At 40.1% G+C, this 26,773-nt stretch overlaps 1 protein-coding gene across 1 annotated transcript in view; it reads left to right on the top strand.

The window, feature by feature from the left end:
- The window catches only part of Prex2 (phosphatidylinositol-3,4,5-trisphosphate dependent Rac exchange factor 2), a 292,170-nt gene that overhangs the window by 246,331 nt on the left and 19,066 nt on the right, over positions 1 to 26,773 (top strand). The window contains exons 36-37 of the mRNA XM_051159079.1: positions 14,171 to 14,237; positions 14,447 to 14,637. Coding sequence (XP_051015036.1) covers positions 14,171 to 14,237; positions 14,447 to 14,637 — 258 coding nt within the window. The remainder of the gene's footprint in view (positions 1 to 14,170; positions 14,238 to 14,446; positions 14,638 to 26,773) is intronic.

Here is a 26,773-nt window from a genome sequence, read left to right as displayed (position 1 = left end):
GTATTCTTTAATAATCATAAAAAGACAGTAGTTTCATATTATAACTAAGTAAAAATCCCATACAGATAACATTGAAGTAAATAGCATGTTTCCATTTTAGTTTACTCAAATATTAAGATCTGTAATCCTGTAAAACAGAAAGCCCACAGCAGTGCCTACCCATAGTTTATTTCATAAATCTGTATATGTATATATATATATGTGTGTGTATGTGTATGTATATATATATATATATATATATATATATATATATATATATATATATATATATATATATATATATAATTTCATCTACTTTTGACATCAGTAACACAGACCTAGGGGTGGAGAGATGGAGAGATGGCTCAGCAGTTAAGAGCAGTGGCTGCTCCTTCAGAGGATTTAGGTTCAATTTCCAGCACTCACATAGTAGTTCACAACAGCCTCATAACTCTAGTCCCAGAGGAGCTGACATTCTTTTCCTCACCCCAGGACACTGCATGAACATGGTACCCAGATATACTGTCAAGTAAAACACACAAACCCACATTAATTGAAAAAATTAAGTATATACATTCTGAAAATTCAGTGAGGAAGAGATGAGCAAAGTCTTTTCTGGTCTTATGGAAGAGTGCTTTCAGTAGCTATGACATCTGCTGTGTTCCTTATGAGCAACCCGAGGGAAACAAAATGGAAGAATGCTTATTGATTAAACAGCAGTCAGGTCCCTGTGAGAAGAGTGTAACCATGGAACTCTGCTATGTTTTGAGAAAGAAAGATCCTGTGAAGCCATACATCTGCTTCCCGACTCTGTTTCTCTGCTGGAGTCCACTCCAGTTGGAGCCCAGTCCCCTGACTAGAAGCCCCTGAGTAGCCATATCCCTCGGGGCAGGCTCATAAGGTCTACAATTCTGTTTTCCATTCTGTCTGCGGTTGGAGCTAATGATGATTCATGGGCTGCCCTATTAGCTGAGAGGAAGTATGATCAGTCTTCAGAACCTGCCTAGCATGCAGAAGAGCTGAGCCCAGAGATTTTTGTCTGAAGACAGATTTCATGGGTTTCCTGCAGAGCAATTTAATTGAAGACAAAATGAACGCCAAGCAATTCTCTGAAGTGCTTGCTTCTGGGATAACTGACCTCACTGCCCACTGGGGAAAGAATAAACATGCATAAAAGCTATGCAGAGTAGGCCAGAAGGAACCTTGCCTGTCCACAGCCATAGAGGTTTAAATGCAGATGCTGCCCCTATTGGCACCCAGCAAACCACACAAAGATAGGGGTGATCCTGAAAAGCTATTCAGAAGGATGTGCAGCCCCTGCTCTCCTTGTCCTGGATTTAACCCTTAGACAGGAAGGCTTGTTACCCAAATCTGCCACAAACAACACTGCCAGAAGGTGGTAAGCACCTTTTATGCAGTGTAGAGCCACAAGGCGAGAAGAAATATTACAATCTCCTGGAATGCTATCAGACTCTGTAGTTAAATAATTGCCATTAATCATTGTAATTAACTAGAATAAAGTTTAAGAATGGAATAATGAATCCCCACACTTAACTTTATACATGCTTTGTTAAAATTTTTTATATGATATGAATAATATATAATAATAGATACCAGACATTCTTGTCTGGTCTCTGCATGCATGTAATGAGCATATACACACATGTGTGCATATAACACACACATTCACACACACTCACACACTCACACACACATGATTGCAAGGAAGACAATGTTTAAATGGCAGTAAATTTTTATTTGTAGTAAAATCTTATACACTTTTGCTTTATAGTGTACAAACTAACATGTTGTTTCTTTCTTTGTATGTGGTACTGGGTTACACATGGACATTGTCATGCAAGTACATACTTATGCTGAACATAGCCACCCTTAGCCAGTCTCCTCCCTATTCCATTAGTACCCCTTGAGTGTTCCCCTAGAGAGTTTTATTTTTAGCTTCCTGTCATATGTTTATATGTAAAATCTAGAACCCAAAAATGAGGGGAAAATGCTCTATGGCTGAGACTGACTTAATTTGCTTCATAGGATTTATTATCTCCATCTGCGCCCACTTTTTTCTGCGAGTAACATTACTTCATTATTCCCTATGGCTAAATAATTTCTGTTGTACGTTATGCCATCATTCTTTATCCATTTCTCCTGTTGACATGTAGGCTTCCTCATGGAGCGATTTGAAGAAATGTCTAAGTGAGCAGATACAGAAACTTGCACAGCCACAACAGACTACTCTTACTAGTTCCCTTACTGTGATGCAGCCCTACTGTGTGTGATCATCATGCAAATCACACCTCATCCTGGAGTGACAATCTGCACTGAGGTCACTACAAAGCACTGCATGCTTTGGAATTTTTGGATGCTGAGACAGAGCAGAGCAGTGTAAATAGTGTGTTAGGTTTCAAATTCTTAGTTTTGTTTTGCTTTATTTCTTTTGGAGACGTTTCATGTATTTCAGGCTGACTTTGAACTTGCTGTGTAGCCATGGATGACTTTGAACTTCTGATCCTCTTCTGCTTCCTAAGTTGTGTAGTAATTACCCAATTACTTTTCTTTTCTAAACTCCAGGTAGTTTTTCACAGGTGACACCTGTCTTTACCCCAGCGCTTGACACTCTTCCTACCTTACGAATTACATGCTCTGAACAGGTACCCAAGTACATGAATCTGGAGTTTAGAGATGTCTGGGTAATGTGAGAAATTGATGATGACTCAGGAAAATGTTGAGTGACAAGAGTGTGCCCAGGCACGGAAAACCACATAAAACAGGTGTTCTGATGTTAGTGACGAAGAGGATGCCAAGGAGCAGGTAGTGAGAAAAGTAAGTGAGCAACAAGGTGCCAGTCTCCTGCAAAAAAGTAAGACCTTGAAGATGGAGGGGTGTCATTTACAAGAGAATCAGGAGTAATTTCTGGAAAATGCCCACTTGAGCTGGCAGCAAAGTCATCAATATGTGTCAGGAGAATGGTTTTAAAAAGACAGAGGCTGGGAGTTCTGTTCACAGTTGACAGGAGTGAAGGCGACACGTTCAGGAGTGGGATTGATAATTTGGTGCCCTTGGGAGAAAATTTGGTTGGAAGAGAAATTGGGGTGACTCAATAGCATCTGCAAGGGATGTGGTCAGTGGGGACTCGTTTGTTTTCAGTCAGAATAGATTTGGCCAAACTCACAATTGTTTACAGAACCAACTTTTATCACTCAGGTTGTTCCTTGTTAGCTGTTACAGATTTTTATTTTGTCCTCGGCTTATTTTGTTTCCCTTTCATGAACAGCTAACTTTCTAAGAGTTGAACATAACCTTGAAAGTGAGAGTCCCTGTAGTCCCACACAGCATCTCTAGCGGTCACTTCTAGACTGGACTTTGATTCCTTCTCCTCATGAAGTGGGACTTTGGCTGCTTGGGGCTCTCTTGATGTATTCTCTCCCTAAATGCTGTTGGAAGCAGCTTTCCAGGCCTGCATGCCTGTAATTCCAACTGTATTATCTCTCCCTGCCTTTCCCTGCGGGGCAGAGGTCTGGGAGTATTATGAAACTCACACCTTAAGAGACACCTTAGGAGAAGTGGCAAGATCCTGCTGGTACTGTTGATTTCAATTAAATTCATAGGAAGTTTAAGGTAGGACAGATCTGGGTTGTCTGTGCCAGTCGGTGTTTTGTTTTTTAATTTGTTTGTTTTGTTTGCTTGTTTGTTTTCTTATGTGATGACAGCAGATGTTGTGATAAAACAAAAAACAAAAAACAAAACAAACCGACCAAACAAACAAGTCTTGTGCTTGGTGGAGTTTTTTCAATAGTTACCATTGAGGAAGGACAGTTTTTCTTTGTTGACAAGAAATCTTAATTAAAGGGTTCTTAGAAAAGGTATCATTCACCAGAAAAATTAGAAATTTCTTCATTTATTAACTCAAATAAAATATGTTGACCACTTTTCGATCCCCAAAATAAGATGATGTAACAGAGGCAGACTGTATTGACTCTGTCTTCAGGTGCTTGTAGTTTACTAGAGGGAAAATGTAAACAAATCCCTAAGAGGAAAACTAGTGGAATTTTCATGGAGGAGATGCCTGGGCATCTGGGGCAGTAGAAGAGTCAACAACAATTTATATTTTATATATTTAATTTTATTTGCCATTCACTGGAGGAGAGATTGACAGATATCCTTATTCAAATTTTAAGTTCTGATAACTGTCAATTGATATTTTGAACTGTTATTTTTCAGTGCTGATTCAATTGTAGCTTAATGTTTATAAGCTTAAGAATTCCTGCTGTATGCCAATTTTTTTGGAAATATACATAAATATATTATTTTCCCCTACTAGGTAACATATGCATTTAATTCTATAGTATAATAACTCCACAATTATTTTTACCTCTTAGAAAAATAAAAGTCAGTTCAATATTTCATAGGATTAAAAAAATGCACAACATTGTCAAGAACTGCCTTAAATTATGAGATTCTAAAATAAAATGGAGGCTGTTGGGATGGCTCACTCAGGAGGCTGAAACAGGACTGGCATGATTTTGAGGCTACCTTGGTCTACATAGTGAGATCCAGGACAGCTTGCGAGTAAAGCCCTGTCTCAAAATGAAGTCTAATAAAAAATGTCAAAGGGTGTTTGCCCACCCAGATTGCATTGTTTAGCATAGGCAAAGGAGTATGTGCAACTCAGTATAATGGAGTTATAGGCAATGTGTTTCCATGCAAATATTCTCTAAATGTATCATTTGTGCTGGGATGCATGGGACTAGTAGGATTTTGTCAGATACAGGAAAGACCTACCAGAGAGAGTGCTCAAGAAAGGAGTCACATGTGTGCACAGATGACACAGGGTCTTAGCAAGATAGTGTGCTGTTCAGGCAGGATGGATGGGGTGATTCTAGGCTGCATCTTTGGGTCCTGAAGAAAGATAAATGATTTTTTAAGACAGTGAAATGAAATCTATGTTCTCTATAGGTCATCTTGAAGACAGACTCAACCTAACTAGGATGTCAGAAAGAATTGGCACCAACTCACTATTCATATTTTTTAAAATCTTTGTTTCAAACCTTAAAAAGTTATTCCTTGAAAACAAGATGTTATGCTATCTTACATAGTTTAATTAATAGTATATTATTTAACGTAATGATTTAATTAAATAGGATGATTTTTAAAGGTGAACTACTACCTAATTTAATGATTTTCCTGAGTAAAATGAGCTGGTTTTGTATGACATGATACCATTAAACTACTATTCAGAAAAGCCTCCTTACCCTTGGGAGCCACATGCAGGAGGATTTGAGCAACAGATGCTGTCCATAGAATTATGTAAATATGTAAGCACAAGCAGAGTCTATCATTCTTACAGATTCATGAATGGGAGAGCAGGAGTCAGTAAAGGAGTGTTTGGAAAGCAGAGAATGGGACATTGGTCTAGTAGGTTCTTCAGAAGGAAAGGAGTGAAGAGGCTCTATCAGTGGGGAGCAGTGAGGTCTGTATCCATGACCAATGTGGCAAGTCATAAACGTGCTATTTAGCCATCCTTCTCTGTGGTCCTGCACATGGTCTCTCCTGTCAGCTGATCTTGTGGTGTTTAAGTTGAACTAAAGCTGTACATTGGCTGTTGACAGTTCTCTGGCCATTCTAACTACACAATTCATTATGTTTCCATTATGGCAGGCAAACAGGCAAGCCCAAGGTTGTCTCAAAAATCAGAATTTCTCTTTATCTAACTGTAAGCACTGCTCTCAGTGATGTCTGGACTATGTTTAAGTTCATGAAAGAAGGCCAAGGGATTCAAGAACAAACTGTCACTCTCCTGCTTTTCTACTCAGTGTGTGTCCTTTAAACATCTGTGGCTAGAGGTTGAACCTGGCTAGTGGTTTGCATTTGTAAGTATCCAGTGCCTCTTAATGAGATGTGCTAGAAAATTATTTTCCATAATTTAAGGGTAATGGCAGTACATCAAATGCAACTGAACGATAATCCCAGACATCCAGGCAAACTTGTATTCAACAGTCATAGTGACACGTCTAATCATATGCCTGAATGATTCCCATAATTGACGAAATGGCATTCCAGCTCTTTTTGAAGTAAGGAATAATTGCTAAAATTCAAATTATTCATAAAATACGTAAAAGCACCTTGCTAAAATTTAGAATATTATAGAATAGAATACGGTAGTAGAAATATTTATGTCAGACCAAAAAAAAAAAAAATCTTGCATGTGATTATAAATATATAAATAGAATGATCTCATGAATAATGATCCAGAGAAAAAGCCCTTTTACTTTGTTATAAAACAGTAGGGACATGTATGCGTTCATTATCTCATTATCTCTCTTAGTAACTGGCTCTCCTCCAACATGCTCGGCCCGGGGCGGGGGGGGGGGGGGGGGGGAAGGCTGGCCAAATAAGAAGATGCCATTTTGTAATTGGTCTAACTTCTGTATATCTCTCAAGGTACACTTTTTCAATTTTTGTGGGTACACCTGGTCATCTCTAGACCACAGCTGATCTTGCTGAGCTAGGATCTGCACTTGTTTACCCATTTGAGAGTGTTGTGCTGTAATTGTTAAGTTACTATGTAACTTGCATGACTGCATGGACTAATCAGTGTATCCACACTTGTTTTCTTCCTCCTATGGCAAGCATTAGTTCCTTACTTGATCCCCAAGGTCTTCTTATAATTCTTAGTGGTTCTTATCATTTCTAGAATCCCTTGCAGCTCTAAATTTCCACAGTTTAGCAGCCATGTGTTTCTTCCCACTCATTCTTATTATAACTTGTAGCTCAATGTTTCTTTTTACTCTTTAACAAATTATTGACTTTTTATTTGACATCACATTTCCTCAGAACATAGACTGGCCACATCACCAAATACCTTCTCCTCCACCCTTAATTGAACCCACTCTTCAGACAACTGGCTCCATCTCCACCTGTGCTAATTGCACTATTCTTGGTGAAGGTTCCACTCCAAATGTTTCTTACAATTGTGACCTGTTGTAATCCTATCCAAATCCAACTCTTAAATCCTACTCTTGGGACCTTACATCTATTTATCTACCAAATCTTGGAAGCTACCTCTTACAGTCAGCCTTTATACCTGTATACCTGTACTTGTCTTCTTGACAATGGTAGGCTCACTATGCCAAGTTTACCCATAGTTCAGTTATTTGATTTATGTATATGTATAACTAAGTCAACTTAAGTTCAGCTACTTGTTGAAATGTATCCGCCACCGGTCGTTCATTGGTATTTCATTCTCTGAGGCTTAGACACAAGGATCATATCAAAATGTGTTCATTTTAGGAAGCTATAATAGTGAAAACTGGCATGGGCTGGCAGGAAGGGGAACTCACTGGTCAGCCTTCTCGAACTGGCATCAACACATTCTAGATGGTCTTAATAAGATTTTCTGTATTCAGACCCAGGGCCATGACTTCATTCTTACTCACCTTACAAGTATTTTAAATGACATCAGCTTTTTGGCAGTAATCCAACTTCACCATTAACTTTCTCCATAAAATGTGAGTAAGAGGCATTGCAGGACTTACGTAATTAAGGATAGTGCATTAGGAGATTGGCTTTGTGTCTATGGTTTGTCACATTCTGGATGATTCTGAAATGCACTGACTACCTGTTAAGTAAAATACCTTGTTAAACAACCTTTTATCTGATGAAGAATTCCTAACATTAGTTTCTGCCTCAAGTCTATACTTTCATTTTCACAAGTAATTGAGTTTTCAGATTCATTGACTGTGAATATTGGAATATTGAAGTAGCTTTGCACTTTCTGCTTGCTGTCTTTGGACCTCTTCAGTGAGTTGGTCTATTTTACGGTAACTACATTGTTAATATTTGCTAATAGTAGTTGGTGATTAGCTTTTATAGCCGTGCATTAATGACTATTCATAATTATTCCTTTCCTCCAATTATGGATTAGAAAGGGTTAACTATAGGCACAAATCTTCATGAGTCAAATATTTAGTTATGAATCTGTAGTAACTTTTATCTTGTAAGAGTGTTTGGAGTAGTCACATTTTATCATTAGCTGTTTTTTCTTTCAATTTTCTATATAGCAGTTGGAAAATAAGGCTCCTAAATGGTTTTATTTGATGTGAGGTGTGTTTCTCTAAGTTATTCTCTTTAACCTCATCAACTAGCAGTTATTTTACTTTTACTATTTTAATGGATTGATTTTTGGAGATTTCTGTAAAGTCACTTTTAAGTGCACATAACAGAGTTAGAGCACTGTGATCTAACCTGCTCTCAAAAGGTGGAAATAGTAGCAGCTTCTTCTCTATTTCCTGTGGTGCCAGAGATTGAACCCAAACATGCATCATGCATGCTAGGATAGACAAGTATATTACCTATACATGCTAGGATAGGCAAGTATATTACCTATGCATGCCAGGATGGGCAAGAATTATACCATTGGGCTATAACCCAGCCAGGGTGGTGTTTTTGTTTGTTTGTTTAGAAAGAAGGAAAGGGGCAGACAATGGTACCGACATTGTTTCCTAAGGGTGTTCTTCTTAGATAGGACTATCATCTCTGGGATACACTAATAGAATATTGTTCTCCTAGCTGACTCAAAATGTAGGAGATCTGAAGTTTCTACAATCATTGTACTTAGCTAAGCCATTTCAAGAACAGACTTCTTTAATCTAAAAACATTTTTTTTTTCTTCTTGGGCTTAAACCACTATTTGTGTAGTTACCATGGAATTATCCATGTTTCAAATACATAATTTTGTTTTGCACATAATAGTTCAAAATATAATAAAACAAAATAGTTATAAACTATTTTTGGTGATGCTAGGAAAATCAGGATGTCTTTGATCTTAATTTTATCTTTTTAAAAAAGAGGTTTTATTACATTTTTAATTATGTGTATGTGTGTGCCCATGTGTGGGTATGTGCACATGAGTGGAGGTACCTGAGGAAGCCAGAAGAGGGTATGAGTACCTGTAGACCTGGAGATGCAGGCAGGTGCAAACTGCTGAATATGAGTGTTAGGAATCAAACATAAGTCCTCTGCAAAAGCAATATGTGCTCTTAACTGCTGACCCATCTCTTTTGCCTCTAATTTTACTTGTTTAAAGCAAATGTGTTATGTAGCTGAGCCTTTTCAGCTACCGTACTTTATTGGGATTTTATCTCTATCACCCTTCTCCATCCCAATCCATTCCAAGCCCCCCCCTCAATATTATATAGGTGAGAAAGAAGGCTAGAGGGGAAATGGGGTATATATCTATTTAGACTACTTTGTACTGATTACATGCATTGCATTCCTCGGGGCAAGTCAAATCTTTATTGTTAGGATACCTCCAACCAGCAACCAGCAATCCACAGTTCAGCAAACTGCAACAGCAAAAGCAGGAACAGCAGGAATGAGCAGCAGCAGGAGAAGCAGTGGCCGGCTTCTTTAGGGCACCTTCATCCTCTCTCAGGGCTCTGGTATTTATAGAACTCCCCAGCATTCCAAATGTAAACTATCCTCAGCTGGCAAAATCACACCCCTGCCAGTGCACAAGACACATTATAGTTAGCTGCTGTGGACAATCTGAAGCAGCCCCATATCCCACCCCTGGAATTAAAACAAAAACATATTCACATAACTGCATTTTTAAAGAAATCAAAATTCCCACTACAGTATTTTTTAAAATGTGTGTGTGTGTGTGTGTGTGTCAGGGAGAAAGAGAGAGAGAGAGAGAGAGAGAGAGAGAGAGAGAGAGAGAGAGAGAGAGAGAGAGATATCTGTGCATGTGTGAATGCACATGATATGGGTTTTTGGGGCTTTAACGCATATAGTTAAGCTTGACTGGCAAGCACCTTTACCTACTGAATCATCTGGCTCTTCCAAAACTCTACCCTTTTGTATGACTTATACCCTCCCAAGAAATCCTAACTTCTGTGTGTGCTTGTAGTCAACACTGTCTATGAACAAGTCCTTTTTAACACGTCATAGAACTGGGCGCTTAATACACTAACATTGTGCCACCTACATAATGATAACACCAGGACCCTGAGAGGGTAAGTGGTTTGCCCTTGAACTTTGGTACTTTCTTCCCCACGTTGCGTTTTCTGCCCAGGCCCAGTGGTCTGGGAGAAGATATGACTTTGCAGCATCACACATCTTCTGAGTCTGTAGCTTTCCTAAATCAACTGTGAGGACAGAAAATGTGTAGGTCACAGCTGATCACCAAGGGCCATAGAAATACAGGTGAGAGTTAAGGTTCCACTGAGACCTCTGACCTGCTGGGCTCTGGATCCGGCAGAGGGGCCAGGGCAAGGAATGTCACTTTTAAGCACATCTCATGGGAGTCCAGAGCCAGCTCCACCAGGTGAGACCAGGCAGAGAAAACTGGTCTGTTTCTTGGTGAAGATAAAAAAATGTGCTGCCCAAAAAGAGACAAATGGTATATACTCACTTATATCAAAACATTAGTCCAAGGGATACGTTCCATGAAAAACTTACTTACCAAGAAAGTGGGTCAGAAGAGAGGACATCCTATTGAGACTTTAGGCAAGAGTAGCATGGAAGAATGGGGAAATAGTAGGATCCACAGGGTCCTGGAAACCTACAAGAAGAACTTTATGACAGGCAGATCTGAGTCCTGGGGTCCTCCTCAAACTAAGGCACCAGCCAAGGAGAATATAGGCACTAAACTTCGAACCCCTACCAAGACCTAGCCGATGATCATGATATTCTCCACCGTTGAGTGGAGAGTGAGATCTGACTCTCACACGAACTCTGGTGCCCCTTTTCTGACCATGTCCCCCGGATGGGGAGGCCTGGTGTCACTCAGAGGAAGGATAGCAAGTTACCAAGAAGAGACTCGATATTCTAAGAGCATATATAGGGGGAGGAGGTCTCCCTCAATCACAGACATAGGGGAGGGGAGAAGGGGGGAAGTGGGAGGGAGGGAGGAATGGGAGAAAACAGGGGAAGGGCTAACAATCGAGATGTAATATGAATAAATTAATTTAAAAAAAAAGAAAAAAAAAATGTGCTGCCCAACCCGTGTGCAGCCATCACTCATGTGATGCTAGATTGGAAGATGACTGAAAGAAGCAAGTAGAGTCCCTAAAGTAGGAACCGAGCCAGTCACTGCTAGGTCTGTGATGTGACTCTATTCCAATGTCTATAGGATGACTACTCAAACCTCTGAAGTGAAGAAGGCAGGAATGGGATTCTTCAGAATCATTTTTATAAAGGAACACAATAGAGTTAATAATGGGGTTATGTAAAGTTCAATAAAACTAAATTTAAAATTTTCTTACTTCAAGTAAAATTACATGTAATTCCATAAGTCACGAGAAAACCCAACTCTAAGAAAGATAGCCAGAGAACTGACCACTAAAAATAAATGTTCTAGAACATTGGTGCTCAGCCTCCCTAGTGCTGAGACCCTTTAATACAGTTCTTAAGTTGTGGTGGCCCCCCCAACCATAATATTATTTTGTTGTCATTTCATAACTATAATTTACCGAGAAGAGACTTGATACCCTATGAGCATATACAGGGAGAGGTAATCGCCCTCAGGAACAGTCATAGGGGAGGGGAATAAGGGGAAAAGGGGAGGGAGGGAAGAATGGGAGGACACAAGGGATGGGATAACCATTGAGATGTAACAAGAATAAATTAATAATAAAAAATTAAAAAAAAGAATTGTAATATAAACATCTGTTATGCAGAACATCTAATATATGACCCCTCAAACAGGAGGTTGTGACCCACAGGTTGAAAACCCCTATTCTAGAAACAGTTGATCCATCAAAACAGCCTAAAAATGTACAGAAAAAAGAATATTATCCATAAAAGCATAAAATCCTGGAACAAAAGTGTTAATTACCTAATTATTATAGAGTTGTAAATATTTATTAAGATGACCCCATCGCAGGTGCTAAATATCACAGCAATAGGCAAAAAAGCTCTTTAATTACATAGAGAAGACATATTCGGGGGGTGGGGGCATTGGCTTTTTTATGACAGAAGAAAAATGAGAATAAGTAGACACATTGAAAATAAAAAGATGCTGGTTTTGATGGCTCAGGCCAGTAGGATTTGCTGAAGGTGGCAGATGCAGGAAGATCTGTAGTTTGAGGCCATCCTGCTTTGTTTTGTTTTAAAGATTGCCAGGCTCCATGGTGCACACGCCTACAATCCCAGCACTCAGGGAGATGGAAGCAGAGGCCACAGGCAGGCAGATTTCTGTGAATTAAAAGCCAGCCTGGTCTATAAAGCAAGTCCAGTACAGCAAAGGATACACAGAGAAACCCTGTGTCAAAAAAACAAAAAACAAACCAAAACCAAAACAAAAACAACCCCCTCCCCCCCCCAAAAAAAAAACAAAAAAAGAAAAGAATAACGATAATCATCTGAGTAAAATTCGTAGCAAAGGCCAAGTTATACACTTGACCATGGGCCAAGGTAGACACTTGTAATGTCTTTCTGAGGAAACCACCTAAGATGCAGAACAGATGCATGTTAATGGAAAAACGTTGGGAGGATTGGGGTTATGGGGGAAAGGACTAGTACACTTAAAAAGATGTGAATATGCATCTAACAGGAGCACCAAGATATAATAGAAATATTGGTGGAAAGAAAAAACTGGCATAGTTGATAATTGCAATCATTTCAGAGTTGAAAATGACATTCCTCGCATGGAAAACTGTGATCTGGCTACACAGAGAAACCCTGGTTTGAATCCCTCTCCCACCCCCAAAAAGTAGTAGCTAATGAGTAGGTATAAAAAAAAGTGTAATACTACATGAAAGTTAAAAAAAAAAATAGGAACAGAAAATAAGAGAAGAAATGCATGGTCAACAAATATATACAAATTCAAACTAAAAGGCCAGAGGTGGGAAGTGTGTAAACACAGATGTGGAAATGCACGCACCTGTTCTCTGTCATCTCTGGCACAGCCAGTAGTGTGCTGTGTGACGGCCTTAGCATGGCAACCATACATGTGAACATCCAGAAGTCTAGGAGGTATTTGTTGTAGGGGAAGGGCTGCCACTGGCACAAGCAGGAGAGAAGAGAGGATGTCCTCCAGGGGTCTTTGACCATCTTGGTGATATTTTATTAGGGAAAATGGTGAACAAAAGACACAGTGCCACAATGAGGTAAAGCATGGCAGTGTGCACGTGCGTTTTCACATTACACTGAGTATGGCCTTGTGTGTTTGAAACGAGAGACATGTTACACTTCTTACACCTCATGTGTTGGGCATAACCCTGAGTTGATCACACAGCCAGGCCAGTTTTCTGGCATGGCCATTTCCATTTCCTGGCTCCCATCTCCTCCTTACAAGGCCCCACAAGGCCCCACCTGCCCTTCTTGCCTCTTTGCTGGATCTTTGCCCCCCAGCTCCACCCCACTGCTTGTTTTTGCCCTTGACAGGATCCAAGGTTGATTTTCTTTTACTTGGAGAGCCTTCCTTTTGGATTACTGCTGACTCCTTGGGAAATCTAAGGAAAAGTTTAAATGGTGCCTGAATCTCCTTTAGTTTGCTCTTGATCCAGTGGTTATAGTGCAAGCTGATTCATTGCCTCAGTAGGGCCATCTTCCTGGCATTTGAGGGGTATCTGTGAATTATGTCATTGTCACCTTGTCATCCCTGTATTCATGGCTGTTTATTTGCTCCTTGGCACTCATTACATGTGGTGCCTGGAAATAAAATCTCAAGAGATCAGACTGTACGCTAGTGAGCAAATAACCAACTTGTGGTACTGAATTAATTACATGCAATTTCTTCTTAAAGAGAAGTTTAATCAATGTTTTAGGAACGAAGAAACTAATTCTCAATAAGAATGAAAGCAATTGTCATTGTGGAAGTTGTCCAGAGTATTTTTCCTAGTCTAGTTTGTAAACCTCCATTGATCCATGTTGCCTTATTTTGATACATACAAGACTGCTACTTAATTATGAGACTGTGGATAAGGGTTGCCTGTGGGTCACAGCATGCAGATGGAGGTCAGAGGACAGCTCTGAGGAGTAATTTTTCTCCTGTGAGCCATCCTGCCATGTTTTTTTTTTTTTAAATGAGTAACTATTGCCTTTGCAAAGCCCCAGCCAACCTTGTTGTCAGGGCCTTTGCTCATTTACTCATCTTATTTTTAGCAATCAAACATGCTTTTTAAAAATGTTCTTTGTTTTCTAACAACAAATGGTTTTCTTTGGACTCTTGCAGGGCGTTCTACTTGGACAAGTCAAATTCACCACCAAATGCAACGTCCAAAGCTGCCTACATAGATAAGGTAAAATGGTGACTGCAATTATTAATGCAGTGTTGTTCACCTACCTGCCTACCAGCTCTTATGCCTGATTACGGATGTTTACAATCTCCAATGGGCTGCCTCCATTGGTATTTTAGACTCATCCTCTAAATGCTGGGACAGCTGACTTGCATGCCACCTGTACAGACTTCTAAAGGTGTTGAGCTTTGTGTCCGTCACTTTCTTTTTAGCTCATGAGGCCTCTCAATGCTGTAGATGAACTTTACCGGCTGATCACGTCGTTTATCAGATCCAAACGCATCGCGGCCTGTGTGAACACACCCTGCAGCGCCTCTGGAGTTGGACTGCTGTCGGTTTCCTCGGAGCTGTGTGACAGGCTCGGCGCCTGTCACATCATCATGTGCAGCAGTGGTGTGCACCGGTATGTGAGCTTCTCTGCCCTTCCAGCGTTTTCTTGTTCCATCTTTATTGTGGCCGAGTGCAGCTGTATAAAACAAATGTTGTTCAAATGACTCAGATGTGCTTGAGGTACAGTTGAGATATTTTCTGATTTGGATTCTTGTGCAACCCTCTGTGTGTGCCAGCATAACCCAGATTTCTATTTCTCTCATGCCTATATCACCATCTCAGTATTTTAGGTATAAAATATACATCTTTCTTATTCGCTGTATAAACTGAAATAGCTCAATGCCACTTTTCTCAGGGTGTTTAACAGACATTTACTCCTTAGAGCCAAAATGTCGCGAGATCAATGTTCCTTGAGATAGCTAACTGCCTTTCTTCTGTGGTCAGTAAAGTAATGGTGCCAGAGCTCATATGCTACGACATACTCTTCATCAGAGATCATGCCAACTGTGTTTTTGGGGGCAGCCAAAGCAGGTGCCTCAGACCTGATCTCTGTCGGATTCAACAGCCAATGGGTGTGGGCATCCCAACTCAAGTCCTGCTTCATGATCATGTGTTCCTTTCTTCTCGTTTTTTTTCCAGAAGTGAGACCTTATAGCTGGACTTAATAAGGCAGAATGTTAGTCTTTCTTTTACTCTGGATAGGAAGCTCAACTGTGCCATAGGCTATACATTTTTAGTGTTTGGTCATGTAGACTTTGAAGGGCGTGGTCACTTATTTATTCATACTACTTGGTCTTTAGTCTGTGGAAAGTATTGTGCTGTGTAACAACATACAGTAAGAGTGTTCATCTTGGAGACAAGCATGAATAGTAAGCAGGGCCAACATAAGCATTAGTAAAATTAATAATGAAAATAACAGTGATGAAAGCACAAGAAAAACTAAGTGCAAGAAAATATAACTTGGGAAATCTAAAACTAATGAATAGGATTCATAGGGCAATCAAACTGTCAGAGGCTTTGATCTAAGCCAATCCTGTGGAGGTGACTTTTAAATTTGTATGCCTTCTGCGTTCAAGGAACAGCAAAAAAATCCATGGTGGACCCAACAAGATGGCATCCCTTTGGCTTTTTGTGTTCTTGCCTTCCCTAGTTCATAATCATACTCATCAGAGGTCTGCAACAAGCAAATAGACATTTTTAACCTTGCATGGAGAAACGCACACTTCTTCCCTTGCATCCATTCCTGAAATTTAAGTAAATTCATCCTGCCACTTCTTTCACAGACGTTCCATAAATATTTTTAGAGTTTTATCAGTGTTGTCAACATTAGACAGCTATTTTACAATTTCTATGTTCATTGAGTCTTATGTTAGAATCATAAGTAGCATTAAAAAATTTTAAAGTATGATTTTCTCTACTTTTACAATTAAAAATCAATAACAGTTTATATTAGATTATACACTTCAGAAGATATTTACTAAACTGTTGACAGATGTTGAACTTAAATCTAAACCTATTTGAAAATTGTGTCTTATTTTTATATTATGCAGAATAACTTGAGACTTTCAAATAAATTTTTATTTTTTTCCATGAAGAACTTGCTTAGCTTTTTTTTTTTTTCAGAAGCATAAAATTTGTGCCAATTTACATTGGAATTTAAAATTCCACAGAAGGCTGTTCCTAAAATAATCCTTTAGTAATTCTACTTTAGACATCTAGAGAGGAAGTGGGGCAGATCCACACACACCTGCAGGAAGCATTAAAACAAGGAAGCTTGTAGTCAGGTTCCCAGCGAGAAGACAAATTCAGTGTTAATCCACTGTTATACAAGATATTTCTTAACAAAAAATGACAAGTAGTCAAACTATATAGTGTCCACTTGAATTACTTTACTACATTTTTATTTGTTGGTTAAAGGGGAGATATGACCAAAAATTTAATTATTAGGAGCAAGAATGTGGGTTTTAGAAGGAAGGCAGGCTTAATTTGCATCAGCATAACATCTGCATGATTAATAATGAGCATGCAAAATCAGGAGAATGGAGTTTAAGGTGAGTTATGAAGATCTTACAGCTCTTAGCCTGGCCTTGTTTCATTGAATTGTTTCCCAGAGTGTCCTGTCCTTGTCTCTGATGCTCCCCTACTGCCTCTCACCATATGTAAGCTTTCCGCTGCCATTGAGAAGAACTGAGGACTAAGGGTGGTCTCTTCTTCAGAGGACACTTTGCCTTTTAAAAATTATAAATATGATTACAGGTAGTTTAGTAATGGACTTTTTTTTTTTTTTTTTTTTTTTTTTTTTTTTTTTTTAGCATTTTCTCCTAGTATGCCCACTTTTCCCCTTTTGAATCTTCTTGTGGTTTCTACTAAGTATGGGACATTTGCACATTGCTTTACTATGCAAAAACTGTCTTAGTAAGAGTTCATTATGTCACAGGAAGTGGGTGAGTTTGCTGGACTGGATTGCTACAGTAAACTCGACCCCTTTAGCTCTCTGGTTTCTTGCCCATCTGCCTTCAGTAGGAGACCGTGCAGCCCTAATGCACTCACCAAGTGGAGCCTCCTCAATCTGGACCTTCTTCCTCAGCCTCAATTTTAACAACTATATTTATTATAAATTGCCCTACCTCATGTATTCTGTTGTAGCAGCACAAAAGACGTGGTTTGCTTTCGTCATCTCTATTATGTACCATTTAATGCTGTCACTCATGAGTCTACCATCACTGGTTAATTTCTTGTTTAATGATTACTTTCTCCCCCCTGCCTTTGCACATAGCACTGGCATGGAGGCACCTTTATATATGTTGCTGTCTCTTAAGTTAAAAGTGAAATAGCCACTAGTTAGAATTGTGGTGTCAACAAATTTCAAGCTTCCTGGTTAATATAGTGTAGTTTAGGCTCCAAAACAAATTACTCTCAATATAGCACAGTAAGCAGGGTGGAGTACCTTGGCTTTCCTTACCTTGTCTGCAGAGGCATTGGGGATCATTGGCCTTTTATTCTTAATAGAGGCACGATTATGTTTCTGTCGTGCTTTAATTTGCACTTTCTTGCTGTCTAATGAATGTCCTTTCCTGTAGAGGCATATGCTAGTGACGCTGTGTTGTTACCTGCTTTGTAAAGGGAGATACTTTTATACTGTGTGATGGTATTGAATCAGCTTTGTGGCTTTTCAAGTTCTGTTTTGTACTCATGCCAGTTATTTGCTACAAGCAATCCAAAAGCTTGCGACTGTGTCTGAGTTCTAAATGTTCCTTTTATTTCTTATTGCAGCACCGTTCCATTAGTGTGTGTGTGTGTGTGTGTGTGTGTGTGTGATTTGTTCGAGTTTGTCACTCCCACCCTGTTTAACAGCCACCATTTTCCCTTCAGCAAATATAAATCAACATCTTACAAATGTTACAAAGTCCCTAATATGTCTCTTACTGAGTGCACAAAGATGCTTTTCCCTTCTACTGCATTGGTATCTGTTTACTCAGACTCTGGGAGCCCACATGTTGAAAGCACACTGTTGAAACAATGTCTGGTGAAGACAAGATGCCTGGGACCATAGTGAGTCTCTTCAGGAACTTGTCTTTGTACTTGTCTTGATCTGAGTTTCCGTAGTGGGTGAGCCATGATGTCGGGGTCTTGTTGTGGTGGTGCCAGCAGATGGGAAGTGATCTGAGTGCAGGGCTTAGGGCTTGATGAGCCTCCGAGGTGTCTGGTTAAATTCTTCTGTATAAAGGAGCCGCTCTTTGTCCTCATGATTTCTGGTGAGACTGAAGTTCTTCAATAATCAGGACCTCCATTTTTAGCTAGTATACCTGGCCTCCCTGCAGTGGAAGTTGTCAGATGAGCCTTACTGTATCGAGGCTTTCAGGCTCCCACCTCCAGCTGCACCATACTCTTCCTTGTGAAAAACTGTCCACTAGTATGAGAAGGGCATAATGCATGCTAAGGCCGCTGGTTGCCATTGTTAAAACACACAATACTGATGGACCGCTTTCTACACACAAAATCAACATTAGGCTATTTTCATTATTGTGGGGAGAGAGAAGGAGAGAGAGAGAGAGAGAGGGGGAGAGAGAGAGAGAGAGAGAGAGAGAGAGAGAGAGAGAGAGAGAGAGAGAGAGAGAGAGAGAGAGAGAGAGAGAGAGAGAGAGAATATTTTAGGAGTGAAGCTTAAAAGCATCCACATGCAAAATGCATTTATTAGGAAATTGAGATGCATTTTCCTATTTAGCTTTCCAAGAGTTGGTTGGAGTCCCAAGGTCACTCCCACCCTACACTCACCAACAGAAGCCTGATTGCACAACCATGATCCAGGACCCAAAGTATGATTACACTATTTGTTAAGAAAATCAAATCCAGATCATGGAACATAACAACACCTCCAAGGAAATTAGAATTAGCAATGCCGTCAACAGTATGGTTTCTATTTCAAAGATAAGCAGTGTGGTGATTCTTGGTTCAAAAGTTACAAAAGCCTTCCACTCACTTCCACTTACACACGTAACATCCACTCACATTTGTAACAACAACTTTGAGCTTTTGAAGGACTCTTTCTTAGTATATTTATTCTGCCATTAACATGACATCAAAGGACAACTTGACAAATAGGTTCAGATTAGGTAATGTAGTCTCTTATGAAAGTAGAACATTCAAGGTAACCTGACTTAGGTAAGCAGAGAGTCCCAGGAGGCAGGCAGTGAAGCCTCATCTATTCTAACCCATAAAGACACAAAATATGTCAGTGGACATCGTTCACTGTAGAGGGTTCCACAGGAAGATTGGAATCTCTGTGTGGGACAGAAAATAATAAATACCTCCACAAGCAAATAAAAGTTTCAGATGTATTCATTTATATTTTGTGCAGAAAATACTTTAAGAGATTAATAGCAAGATCAGGGAAAATGTTTGAATTTTAAATCAATAAAAGATGGTTATATGAAACATTAGTTTCTAAGGAAAAAAAGTTTTACAATTATCTTCTAATCTGTACACTTTAGTAAAGAGGCTCAAAACATCAGTGTGCTGGCAAAAGATTAGAAGTGCTGCCTTTTCATAACACAGATGTTAATTTGCCTCATGGGTTCACTTCCTTAGAAGTAATTTAAATATCATAGAATTTTCCAATAAGCAAAGACATTTCTGCTGATCTGGTAATCAGATAAATAATACAGGTGTACGTATTCTCTTAAAGAAACAGAGGAATTTAGATATTTCACACATGATAGTAGTTCCATTCTCCCCTAAAAGACAGGAGACAAAAGCAGCAATTGTTTTCCTTAAAAACGTGTTCATGTCTACAAGTGATGTCATTGTCTTGTAATTTAGACTGCCTTTACTTGACACATATCTTGATAAATTAATGCATGGCATTATTTGGTTTGGCAATGACCGTTATTTTCTTAAAATCACCTGCATCATGAACAAAAGTTAATAACACAGGGTTTCTGAGAGTAACATCTTCTTTCAAGAAACTAGTTGTGACATTAGGATTTCTATGACGCTGGTCAAACATGCCTTAACTTCAATATATGTAAAATTAGCATTTTTCATAACTGCTTTTAATCATTAAAATAAAAATGTCTAGGTTACTACAATATGTCCAACATTCTCATATGAGTCCTGGGGTAGAAAGATGGGGAAACCCTGCTGTTCTGACCTATGCAGGTAGTGCAGAGGCGTCCGGGCACTCAGGGGCGGGGCTTTGCCTTCATGTTCTGCTGAAACTGCAGCCAGTTAGATAAGGCTTGCCCGCCTGCTGGAACTGTAGCCAGTTAGATAAGGCTTGCCCGCCTACAGCTAGAAATACCAGCACCACCCCCCACCCGCCCCCGCCAGAATTCTTACAGCCACACCTGGGGCAACCCAGCCATGTCGGTCAGAAACCGAGCGAACCACTTGGTTATTTCAGAAAAGAGAGGTAGGGCCGGGAAGCATTGTGAGGAATGGACACAGTGACTCAAAATAAATGCAGCCTTTCTAGCTTTGCCGCGCTTGTAATTCAGTCTGGCTCACATCCCGAATCAGCCACTGATGACTCTCGCTGACCACCTGGGAAGGATACAGAGTCAGAGTCTCCACAGGAAGGAAAAAAATATATATATATACAATTTTAGGGGATTGTGCAGAGGATGTTGAATTAACTTGTTAGGTGGTGATTTTCGATGTCCTTTGGTAGAGTCACAGTTAACAAGGATCAAATATGTGAGCTAAGTTACCAGCGATTGTAAAACAGAGATGGAACTGATTAGAAAACAGAGGAAATAAGGCTCCAAGGAGACATATTGGAGCTGGGTTAAATTTTCCTGTTAGGAACAGGGCAGGGATGAGTAGGAAAAGGCCTGGGGAGAAGGGAACAATCAGCTGTCCCCTGTAGGAGCAGGAAGATAAGTCACCTATAGTTGCATAGGCTTCCTGATACTGCTCGGTACCCGAACCTGTGCCACCTGCACGCACCCATTGGTTAGACACCTGAGACCCAAACACAGCGAAAGCCACCAAGAATGTGTGGAAACAAACACAGTGACCTAGGCCTATGCAATGGTTTAGATGAACTGAGTCAGGAGACATCAGCTACGTCACTGTGCTGTGATGCTTCCATATGTACTCACGGCATCAGGAAACCTATGGAGGATGAGGACAGAAGTGAGATGGCAAACAGGACCAGATGGTGGGGGTAAAGAACTGCAGCTGCCTAGGATAGATAGCCAGTGTATTCAGTCAAACCCCCAAAGCAAAATAGAGATGAAATGCGTGGGAGAGAGTGAATCCGAGCCTGGAAGGGTACAGTGTGGTGGAGAAGCAGACCCATGCCTGTGGGTGTGCAGGGTTAACGGCCCTAACCTGTTCCTATACACCCTTGCACAGAGAACGCTTCCTCAAAGTGCCTTACCCAGTGCCACATGTCAGTGAGCTCCTTGATGCTGACTTTCACAGTGAGCAGGGCCAGTGAGGAACACGCTGTAATGATAGTGGATGTCTTTGCCCTGTGGCTGGTTTTTAAGCTTGGGTATAAAGATTATGTATATGTATATAGCCACGGCAGTGGTGGTGCATGCCTTTAATCCCAGCACTCAGGAGGCAAAGACAGGCAGATCTCTGAGTTCAAGGCCAGCCTAGTCTACAGAGTGAGTCCCAGGACAGCCAGTGCTACACGGAGGAACCCTGTGTTAAAACAAACAAAGAAGCAAAAACAAAACAAAAAGAAATATATGGAGAATTTCAAGAGTCTGTGTTGGGAGTTTTATTAGAAGGTGTCATTATCTTTAACGAAAATTTCATGTTTAATTCCCTGTGCAATGCTGGAAACATGCCCCCTTAACCTGCAGTGCTTTTTGGCCTGATGATAGGTAGAGGGAGTGGAGTATTCAATTTCTCTCTGCTGCCAGGATCTAGCTATAGCTCATCACTCTGCACTCTTGCTTCCCTGTTGTTCCCAGGGCTGGGCTCTGCCTGTCCTGTCTTTGCTGGTCCATTGGCCTTTCTGCTCTCTGATGATCCAATCTAGATATCACTGGCAGATCTCACCAAGACTGTCTGACGAGGGTCAAGTGATAATGTTGAAAACCTCAGTAGATGCCCCTGAAAAAAACACTGTCTTAAATTATACTTAGTTTTGGAAAGTTTTTCACACGCAAAAAAAAAAAAAAAATGTTTGTCTGCTTCATTAAAAAGGGGTTCTATTACATAAGTCTTTCTGAAATCCCCATTGACTTGAAGTGATTGTGTCAAGCTTTTCATTTGTCATAGAAGCATTTCTAAGGGTGAATGGGGCGAGAAAGATCGATAGGTCAGCATCTGGTCGTTCCTTATTAATTTTGCAGAGACTCTGACTGCGGAGAACCACCGCAGCCTCTTGGGGATTGATCGGTGTTTAACATGCTGCGTTTGCCCCCAGGTATACAATTTTTCTCAGTGTAAGGTAATAAAAGCAAGGAGGAGAAACAGAGCCGTGCAACAAGAACAAATTTGTTTCTTCAGTCAGGTGCTTCACTCTGCTTGCCAGGGGACTTCACACAGCGGTGCTCTGTGTGCCATGGTTAAAGACAATTCAAAGCTAGGAGTGAACATGCATTGCACAGAGCAGTGCACTTTCTACAGCAGAACACAATTCCCCGGTAGAAAGGAACACATTAGCCTGTCTGTTTATCGCCATTATCTGATTGCTTTACAATCGCTGCACCTCAGTGTGCTTGAAAACAGGTTCCCCTCTCATCCTGAGGGCATTTTAGTAGGACTTTTAGTAAGGTCTATATCAATCCAGAAGCAATTTGAGTTTCCTGGATTCATCGCTACCAAAACAATGCATATAAAATACAAGTGCTGAGCTGAGCCCAAGATTGCGGTTGTTGAATTATGGATGTTGGGAATTCAAATCCTCTAAAGGTATTAACTATTTGAGAAGAATGGCATGTAATGAACAGGGTCTTGTGTTTTGAATCAGAAAATGGTTGGCTCTTGTTACTTACTTGCTTTAAAGTAAATATTGCATATCCTGATCTCTGTGAGCCCCTTGGATGAGATGGAAGTAATGGGCTCTTTGTTACAGTGGGCGTGTGAAGATTAAATAATCAGCATATGTGAGCACCACTGGCAGAGGACCTAGCAACTGCAGGCACTTCTGGTTGTTCCATAGAGTTCTGTGGGTCAGAGAATGAATCCTTCAGTATCTTCATTGCAGAGTTAGAAATATGAAGCACATCTGAATGGTTTTTCTATTTTTAGGGTAGTAGATACAGACCTCATGTCCTCATTCTTGCTAGGCAAGCACTCTGCACTAGTACCCCCAGCCCACAAAACACAGCCACTTAAAATTACTATGTAAACCTATCAAAATAGAGGAAATTGCAGGAACTACCAGAAGTCACAGTAAGCATTCATCCTAGACAAAAAAGGGAGGGCTATATAAGAAACAGAGAAGAACACAAAACACCAGATCTTGTTAGTGCTTATTTTTAGAACCCTCCCTTGCAATCTCATAGAAATTCATTCAAAAACAACAAAAGAGTTCCCTTTGAATTCAAGCAGAGGAAGTTTTTATTCCCAGAAAGAGAGAGAAAAAACCAGTAGAATAAAGACAAAAGTTTAGGATGTGAGAAGAGGCAGGTGTTAACCTTTGTTCCTTTATTGATAATACAAAAGGCTATTTATAGAATGTTACTGTGGGGGCTCTGAGTGCCCCCACCTTCCAGGCATTTAGTCTTAGAAAAGGGATCCGCCCTGGGAAGTTAAAACTGCAGCAGTTTAATACTGGGAAGGAGAATAGCCAAAGAGTTGGGCTTCTAAGTGAAGTGACTCCAAGCAGAATCAACAGAGGTGCTGGCTTTGTATAGCAGCTGTATTGTAGCCAATGAGTTTATTCAAGGCAAACTTTTCTCAACAGTATGAAGCGAAGACTAATTAAGCAGTATACTGTAATATTTATGTTCCACGTAAAAACAAAACTCACCCAGAAAAGTTAGCCAGCAGATGTGGAGGGGAATAATGATTGGATCTAAAGGAAAGGAAATGAAACCACATTTTTTAACATTCGCACTATTAGAGAACCAGTTATTGGTTCTGCCAATATCTTTTGTCTTTTCAATGCATTTGCCTTGTTTCTGAATAGATTTAATAAGCAGGCCCTTTTTATAAATGATGCCAGGTCTAGACTGAAAAGAAATGAATTGTCTTTTAGGAGTGCATGCATAGCACTGGTGGGGGTCAGATGATTTTTTCATAAGGTGTGTACTTACTGAGCAGCACTCCAAAAAGCCTGCATTCAACACAGATAGCAGTTCTGCCTATTGGGGACGGTGCAGTGATCACATTAACAAAATTTGATAGCTCTATGATAAATAATAAGATGTTATTCTTATGAAATCCTGAAAAAAAAAACCCACTCTGAGATATCCACTATCATTTACCTGCATTTATAGGGGAAGACATGTAAAGCGATTATACAACTTGTTCAAGGTCACAGCCCTATGCAGAACCATTTCTTCAATATCTGTGTTCTTAAATGTCCAGATGAATAGGATGGAGTCTGTGACTTAACCCAGCGCCCACTTAGAGCATATGAGGAGCAGATTGTGCAAACTTGTGGCCAGTAAGTGCAGAGAACATAAGCAGGGCCCTTGAAGCATGTTGTAGTGTATAGCAGAAGCCGTGGATGTACCATGAAGACCGTATACCTCATCTGAAGGCACGAGGGACCGAAATCATTCAGATAATTCCATTTTCATTTGCACTTTTAAAAAGAGGCAGAACAGAAGGGTTGTAGCAGTGTAGACAAGAGACAGCATTAGCAAAATAGAAAGGGGAGATTGAGAGGCAGTTAAAAATAGGATATGGGTAGGGATGAGATGTTCTGTGTAGATCCCGTGATCCATTGCATACACGCATCCATCTCCTGGGAATGGAAGTTAAACCTTATCACTTGAGGTTGATAATGATGCACCACTTTTAATGGAACCTTAAGAGGCTATCACAAATCATTAAACAATCATTTTTTGGCAGCTGTGACATTTACTCCAGGGTGGGCTTATGAAAACAGCAAGATTTGGACCACGTTTTAAAAATCCTTCTACCCTGTGTCCTTATTAAATTAATTTTCATGCCTCAATTCTTGCCTTTCTCATCTAAGATAGCTGATTCATAGATTTCTTTTTATTATTTTCAGAAGAAATGGGGACACACACACACACACACACACACACACACACACACACACACACACAAAAGAAGCCCGGAAGAAAGAGATTTAGAAACCGAGCATAGGCACTTAAATCTTTCTAACAGGTAGAGCTGTGACTGTAGTTCAAATATTGTTAAAATTAATGGGTCAGAAGTACAGATGATGGGCTGGAGAGACATCTTAGAGATTAAGGGCACTGACTGCTCCTCCAGAGGTCCTGAGTTCAATTCCCAGAAACCACATGGTGGCTCACAACCATCTCATGTGACCTGGTGCCCTCTTTTGGCCTGCAGGTGTACATGCAGACAGAGCACCGTATATATAATAATAAATAAACCTTTAATAATAATAAAAAAAGAAGTACAGCTCTGAAGTGTGTGAAATTAGTGATCAGAAGTGTCTACCACTCATTAAAAAAAGCACTTGTGTGCCCATGGGTACCAGGAAGCGGCACCAGAGTGGCTCATGTCCAGTGTACTGCACTCCGTTATTATGTTGGGCCCAGAATAGGTGTTGGGCACTTTTCCACAATTTGAATGCTACCCAGGTAACTGCCACTTAAGAAAGCAGCAGCAAGGAGCACAGGTGATTAACTTCCTAATAACATGTTCCCAATAGTCACTTGAACAAAGTGACCCAGCTTTTAATTAAAGGAGAAGTCACCAAGAGTCTCCCTGAATGGAGGAAATGATTTCATTTTCTAAGATCTAAGCCTGTACAGTCCTAAATATAAATCAAAAGCTACATAAGATGTCATTCATGTGAAGAAGTGTTATCAAAATAATAGTCTTCCCAGGGTGTCCTGAGACTCTGCAGGGTGCTGTGCCCTTGGGGACTTTTCTTTGCCTTCTCTCCATGACTAAAGGCAGTGCCAGAGCTGTGAAGGATAGAGGAAAGAAATGTATGCTGTGCCCATGACGTACATGTGTACTTCCAGGCAAAACCCACTGGCGTTCAACTAGTACAAATTAAGCAAATGAACGCATGCGTGCTTCAGGGTTAGCCAGTGTACACACAGTGTTTGTTAGGAGGTCACAGCTCCAAGCAACGATGTTACCAGTCAAAACTGTTGTGCAACACTTGGCCTTTAAAACTCAGAAGGTTCTGATACAAATCTTTAGATTCCAGATGGCTGTTTACCAAATCCTTCATTTTTGTAAGTTAATAATCATGCTAACTATAAATAGCATTCTAAAAGGGTCATATTTATGCAAGCGATATAATTAATGCTTAAGATAATTGAAAGCCTTTGCTTTGGCTACTTTTGGAGTGTCAATACTCACCCATAAGTTCAGTGATGGCAGTGAATATTATATGCATAGCTTTTAGTTTTGAGTATTAAATATGACACAGAAAAAGGATTTAAACTATTACAGAGCCTCACTCAGGAGTTTTCAAATGTGAGAAGATAAATACTGAGAACCCCTTGTAAGAGTAACCTTTTTGTTGTCTTGTTTTCTTTTCGAGGTGAGGTTTCTCTGTGTAGCCTTGGTTGCTCTGTGGACAAGGCTATCCTGCAACTTAAAGAGATGCACCTGCCTCT

The sequence above is a fragment of the Acomys russatus genome, chromosome 2, assembly GCF_903995435.1.
Source record: "Acomys russatus chromosome 2, mAcoRus1.1, whole genome shotgun sequence".
Lineage (NCBI taxonomy): Eukaryota > Metazoa > Chordata > Mammalia > Rodentia > Muridae > Acomys > Acomys russatus.
This window is presented reverse-complemented; position numbering and strand designations above follow the sequence as displayed.